The 7,181-nt window shown below is 33.5% G+C and overlaps 1 protein-coding gene across 4 annotated transcripts in view; it reads left to right on the top strand.

Annotated features, from left to right (window-relative positions):
* The first annotated feature begins 202 nt into the window (after positions 1-202).
* The window catches only part of LOC130442020 (fasciclin-2-like), a 283,194-nt gene continuing 276,215 nt past the window's right edge, over positions 203-7,181 (top strand). For all 4 annotated transcript variants that reach the window (XM_056775975.1, XM_056775973.1, XM_056775972.1 and 1 more), the window contains exon 1: positions 203-600. In XM_056775975.1, the coding sequence (XP_056631953.1) occupies positions 540-600 (61 nt within the window). In that variant the 5' untranslated portion in view covers positions 203-539. The remainder of the gene's footprint in view (positions 601-7,181) is intronic.

The raw sequence follows: 7,181 nt of genomic DNA, 5'->3' as shown, positions 1-7,181 counted from the left end.
AATTCAAGTTTTACAAGTATTCAATAAAAAAAGTGAAACTGAAAATTTGTTTTTTTTTACAATAGATTTAAATTTAAACCTTTGGAACAATTGTATTATTTATATAACATTTTCAACCTTATATAAAAAAATACTTTGCAGAAACACGTCAAAATAATTAAAATCAAGTATTTTTTTTCCTATCTATAAATTATTTCCTTGCTAGATATTTGTTTATTTCGTAAAATATGTTAATTTTTTTAACTGACTAAAAAAATAATTGAAAACACATTTTGTTACTTATTCAAAAATTTACTAAATTTTTAAAATAATTGTTAAGAAAAGTATTTTGGAATGTAGATATGGCAACAGTGTCCTCAAACTTAACGCCTGATTCTCTAGTTGTTGTTTCGCTCCGACAGTCGTTGGTTGTTTGTCGTTGAATTGAGAGAGCTCGAGTTCGATTTCTGATACGAGTTTCGTAAACTTTTCCAAACTTTTCCAACTCCAACAACAGTTGACCAGTGTAGTTTCTTGTGAGTTTTAGTGACTTTTCAAATATGAAGGGTCTCACTTGGCGGCAGCTATACTGTTATACAGTTTTCCTCACGATTTTTACAGGTGAGTCAAACAGATTACATTGTTTAGTTAATTTACTCGATAGGTGAATCAACTTAACCTCACTTTCATTTCGGAGAAATTCTTCGTTGGAAAATTAGTTTTTTTTCCTATAATATATGAATTATTTTACGGTTACACTAGTTAATTATAATAACGATGCAAAATTTTTTTCTACAACGTAATGAAAATATGTTTCGAGTTAAATTAAATGCTATAATATGGGAAATATAATACAGAAATAATTTACAATACTTAACTTTGGTTTATTTCTTCTGCGATTTTAATTTAAATTTATTTTTTGTATGTGTGTTGCTGGCTTTTGTTTACACAGCTTTTATTGAACTGTTGCCTTTTATCTATTCGTAGAAATAGCATATTTTCCACAAAGAAACTATGAAAGAAGTTCTGTACAAATTTTTGTGAAAATAGGATCCATATTTAATTTCAAAAAAAATTAAAAAATATATCCCAAATATAAGGATATATTAACGATTAGGCTGTTGGTTAATTGGACGACTATATGCGAAGTGCGCAACTATTAGATATATTTTCAGTTGTATACGAGGGGTAGGAAAAAAATTTTGCTCAAAAGTGAAGTATTATTTATATTTATACGTGTATAAACATCTTCAGGTAGAAGACAAGAACTTTTTAGATAATTCTCGTGGAATGGAACTCAACAGTAATTGATCGGTTTATATTTCTCACTATATATTGTTTATTATTGTTTAAATTAAGAGTGAATGAATTTAATTTGAAAGTCGATATATTTATGGAAGTGTTGAATGCTAGCGAGTGAGTCTATAAAATTAAATTTTAAGTAACCATTAAGAAGATATGTTAGTAATTTTGAACTAAGGTTTATTTTAGTATTCATTTAAAAGATTTATAGTCAACAATTGGGCTGAGAATAGTGAAAAATCACTACATAAATAAATTTTTACTTAATTTTTATAATATATTTCTAAATGTTTTTGATTTTGGGTCTTTTCTGATATAAAATTAGTTTCTTTTATAATTTTTCTAACACAGATAAAAATTTGATGTTTCGCCTATTTAAAGTTTTCATAAAAACATTTTGATAAAGACTAACAGAAGTCGAAACGTCAAATTTCCATTTATCTCATATTTTGATTCATCAATGTAACCCCCTTTTGCTTCTATTATTTCCGTGCACAATTTTGGCATTCTCTCTAACAATTTCGTCAAATAATCGTCGTCTATTTGGTTCCCTTCGTTATTCAGGATATTCCAAAGATGTGAAGTGGAAGCTAGACACTGTTTTCTGTCCAATTTGTCCAATAATAACTCAATTGGGTTGAGATCGGGTTAAATCATTACTTGTAGTACATTCTTCCTTTCCAAATACTCTTCACAACTTCGAGGGATGCTTGAGATTGTTGTCGTGCCGGTCAGGCGCTGCCCAGAACGTACTACATTTTCGTTCAATATTTTTTATAGCCTTCATTCTTCCAAATCTATTCAATTATCACCAAGTCTCCAGTCGTCCTTCCTCCAGAACATCCCCAAACCATTACCAAACCTCCGCCGTGTTTTACAGTCGGAATAGATTCTTTCTTTGATTTGCACACAAATACGTTCTTTCTTAGACCAAAAAACCTCAAACTTTGACTTATCACTCCATAAAACTTTCTCCCAATCTTCATGCGTCCTATTTTTATGATCTTTGGTCTACTGCAAACTCTTAAACGTCTTAAAAGAGGTTTCTTCATTGCCACCCTTCCAAAAAAGGCCAGCTTCTCTCAGTCTCCTTTTTACTGTAGAAGTACTCACAAGCAGATCCTAAATTTATTGATCTGAGCTGCTATCTCTTGGCCGATGACTTTTCGACCATGTTTACTGATCAATACAATCCGTTTATCTTCAGAGTGGTTTCTTGGAGGCCGCCCTGAACGTTTTCTATCGCCAAGTCTCCTGGATGTATGTTTATTTTGTTTACGTTGTAGTCCACGGTACTTCGAGGTATTTTTAATTCGGTAGCAATGGTACTTTTGCTTAAACTCACGAGACTTGGGATAAATGCACGAGTTTCAACCGATAGTTCCTTGATTTTATCCATTTTAAAACTTACAAAAACGAAAACAATTCGTATATGAACAAAAAGTTGTCTTGGTCCAAAAAGTATAAATCACAGCACATTCTTCCGTCTTACAGAGCTAACTGGGACTAAACTACAATCATAAATACCGAAAAAATCATTCGCAGCTGGAGAAATCAGTTTTATATTGTCAATATTTTAATTTAGCTTGTATTTTCGAAACCACACTATATATTTATCGATATCGGCGTTCTAATACACCTTAATATACATCATTTTACAGAAACAAACAATTGTCAATTTCAAATTGATTTTTTTTACAGTATTATCGATTCGATTATTTACTTGTCATTGAAAATAATTATTTTTGATTCTATAAGCGATTTGAATGATCGTTATATATATCAATTGTATTCTCTATCTACATCTGATTTGCTTACCGATGTCAATATAGATGTCGCTTTGTTATTTGTTGATAATCCGTTCGAGTGGAAATAGCGACGTTGATGTGGAAATAATGAACCAGAATATAAAATAATGATAGAATGCTAGTAAATAGGAAGCCCTGTTACGGAGCTATTGGACAGATCTATTCAGAATTGACAAGCAATGTTGCCAAATTAATATTATTAGTATCAATAGAATCTTCAACAGTTGTGAGATTCATATTCTATAATTATTTTATCTTTTATCGGCTTTGGAGACCATCAAACATAAATTTGGATGAGGTTAAAAACTTTTTACGAAAAAATAAACCTCTTTGGGTTTTTAATATTTCCAAACATTATTATACGAGATGAATAAGCCGCCAAAAGGAATGAAAAGTCATTCATATACAAATAAACAGATTTCTTCATAATTAATAGTTCCTCTCCATTATACCTGATACACATTTTAGGAAAAACCAACATTCGAAATGTCTCTACCTTCTCATCTTTCACCGCGTACACGATCCCAAGCAAGACATTGTAAATCGAAGAGAAGCTCACTCTGTTTCGAGACAGCGAAGCAATCAAATCTGGAACGCCTATATCTCAGCGGAGCTACGCTACTCCTAGAGATTCGGCACGTGCGAGGTAAACATATTCATTTTGCGTTTGTTTTTGTATAGCTGGAAAAAAATTTTTTTCGCTCGATCATAGGACAAAATTTTATACAAAGCATTAAATAAGGGCTTGTGTACTCTTCTACATAGGGCTCAAGTAAAGTCAGGACAAAACTTCTCGTTTTGCTAATGTTATATCTGTGGTCGGTTCACCAGTCATGTTCGATGCTTGAGCTTGATTCAAAACCGAGTAGGTTTATATCCAAAATATACCATTCAAATTTGCAACACTTTATATTATTTTCCAAATGTTTTTAATCTGCATAAAGCGGTTTATATTCTTGGTCAATATCACCGCTTCTAGTTTTCTTTTAAGTCTTGGAGTAGATATTTCGTTGACGTAATGTCATTCCCCAATCAACTGTATAGCAGCGTTGCCACTGTAGCTCCGTTTGGCAAGAGCGAATTACATTCGCGGGTATATTTGGTTGGAACACTACACCCAATATTAGATTTGAGCAGTTACAGATTACTGAGTAGTCTCTTCAGTAGGTTTCCTTGGCTTAGGAATTAGTATGATTTGGGCAGGACAGAATTGGGAAATAATTCGTTCTCAATCCCTTATTAAAAAAGTACCTTAGTAGTAATTAGGTCATATCCGGGAGATTTCTAAGGGATTCAACTGTTGTATTGATTTTTTGATCTGTTTCACGGTAAATAAGGAAAGTTCCAAGAGAAAACTTGTTCCTAGTATTCGACTTTGGCTTTATCTTTTTGCCCATTGAACTTCATGAGTGCGGATAGGAGAATTTGTTAGTTTTTCGTTGTTTTCCATAAGTCACATAATTTTTGAAAAATTTAAATTTATTCAGACAAGGTTACAGATCTCTTTCGAATTCTACCATATTAGGAGATCCGGATATCTTCTTTCAGATTGTCTCGTCTCTTATAATTGAAATCTTCAGATTGAGATCAAAAACTTTTCGAGCAATAAATTCTTGATTATAGAATGTATCTATTCAACGTTTCGAAGCCTCTCGATTACGGACGTTTATGTATGTTCGCGTTTTTCTCCATGACTCATATCATTCGTGACACTTTCAAATTTCTTCTTCTTTCTTACATTATAAGTCTAATACTCGTTTCTTCTTCGATATCTTTCCTAATCCTGACTCTAGATTATCAATTCAATACTTTCGTGGTTGACCTCTACTCCATGCTCCAATTGGAGATTTATCCTTTGCTATTTCTACCGGTTTATTATGTTACTCGACTTAAATGTTGGTTCCACTGTTTTTTACGCTGTGATACCATAGGTTAGTGTTATCTACGTTACATAATTGTCTGATGCTTTCGTCTTTTTCTTGGTCTAATAGTTTTTCCCCAAGATTCCGCCTGAGACTTTTTATTTATGTGGTCTCCAAGTGTTTTGTGAATTTGTGTCTTTGTTTCTTGACTCCGGTCATACCATGTTCTAAAGACATCCCGCAGCATTATTTGCTCCAGCTACTTGTCCTCTTATCTCGTCTTCTACTCCTCCACAACTGGTTATGTCAATTTAATAATATTTGAAGACCATCTTTGTTTTCGTCACATATCATGGCGACATCGGCTTAGTACAGGATTTTGATTCTTCTGTTTCCCATCCCGTAACCTTTGTCTAGCCGGTCGTTTTCCATGATTTTACCATTATTCTAAGCGAGTCTCCTTGTCTGATATCGCTGTTGACTGGTATGGGTTTTCTTTGTTTACCATTAATGCGAGTCTGAACTTCAATGTCTGAGTAAATGTTTCCGACATACACCTACCATAGGTAAATAATATCTTTCTCTTTAATACGGTCAAAGGCGTTTGTGGGGTCTATGGATTTTTCAACCAGTTGTCGTTGAATAAATACTGCATCTACGCAGGATATTCTTGATCTGAACCTTTCCTGTTGAAGGGTCAGGTACTGATAGAAGGTTTCTTTCATATTTGTCTTTAATAATTGAAAAGACAATAAAATCGTAAAAGGAACTCGGATAGATTTCAAAGCGACGTACTGGACTATGGTAAACCAGGATCCAGATCCCTACAAATTAAAGTTTTTTATGTTTAGTCGCTACAAGTGAACAATAAACATAATATTTTTACAACGTGTTTACACGTTGAATTGTTGGTCGTAAATTGGTGGGTTAGTGTAGTGCGAGTTTTCTGAAAGTAAAATTTTTAATTATTCTCTTTAAAACTACTTTAGAAAGGAAAGAAATGACTCGGATGTTTAGTCGAAACGGAAACTCGATAAGCTTTGTTATTCGAGACTTTACAAAAAATGACGTTATGCCACACAAATTCCTTGTCGAAGTCACGTTTTTACCATTAATGAAATTATTTGTTCTTGTTAGTTTTTAGTCTGTTGAACCGAAACGAAATGAGTTTGAATTTCATTGAGTTAATGTTACTCAAATAATTATTACGTAAAATACATTGTCGTTTCACTGAGTTTATCTAGTCAATTCAAAAGGGGCATATATCCATCAAAGCCGCATATAATAAGTAAATTATAATCCAAGAAACTAGGTCTTCAAATGCGAAGAGTCATCGCCCGGGCCTTATGAAGAATAATTCATGTATTGGAGTACATGCTAGGATGGCCCCACAAGTACCTGACCTGACCTAGAGATGGCGGTAGTTGCTTGAAAAATACCATTGTACTAGAACGTACACAATCTACATAAGTTTTAAGTTTGAAGACGCCACGTTGTTTTGTATTTTTTGAACATGTAAAAAAATGGGTGATACTCTCCTTCGTTATCAACAGTAAAATATTGGGTAACAGGGTTTAAACGAGGCCTTGCGATCTGCGAAGACCAGAAACGCAGTGGTCGATCAAATGAGGTGAAGACCCCAGAAATGTTGAAGAAAATCCACAAAGCGGTACTGGATGATCATCGACTGGAAGTGCGCGAGCCAGTACGCATAGTAGGTATTTCAAAAAGTGTAGAACATCGCATATTAACTGAAAATTTTGGACACGAGAAGGCTGTGCTTAATATGGGTGTAAATTTACTCATAAAGAAACAAAAACAGCGTGAGAATGTTTCCAACCCGAAACAAAAGAACAATCAAAACTATGGAATGAAAAGGGAGTACCGGCTCCAAAGAACGCAAGACAGTTCCTTCTGCAGGTTTTTTGGAATGTACGAGGGATAATTTTCAGTGACTATCTTGAAAAAGGAAAAACTATCAACGGCGAGTATTATATGAACTAAGCAAGGAAATCAAGCAGAAACGATCGCATTTGGATAAGAAGACAATGTTGTTTCATCAAGACAATGCACCAGCTCACACATCCGTTATTGCAATTACCAAAATGAATGAATTAAAGTTTGAATAACTACCTCATGCACCCTATTCTAACCCAAATGTTCCAACAATTAAGAGTTAAGTCGACAGTTAGTGGATGTTTTGTGGAACATGAGGATTCTTATTATAAAA

Source organism: Diorhabda sublineata, chromosome 3 (genome assembly GCF_026230105.1).
Source record: "Diorhabda sublineata isolate icDioSubl1.1 chromosome 3, icDioSubl1.1, whole genome shotgun sequence".
Lineage (NCBI taxonomy): Eukaryota > Metazoa > Arthropoda > Insecta > Coleoptera > Chrysomelidae > Diorhabda > Diorhabda sublineata.
This window is presented reverse-complemented; position numbering and strand designations above follow the sequence as displayed.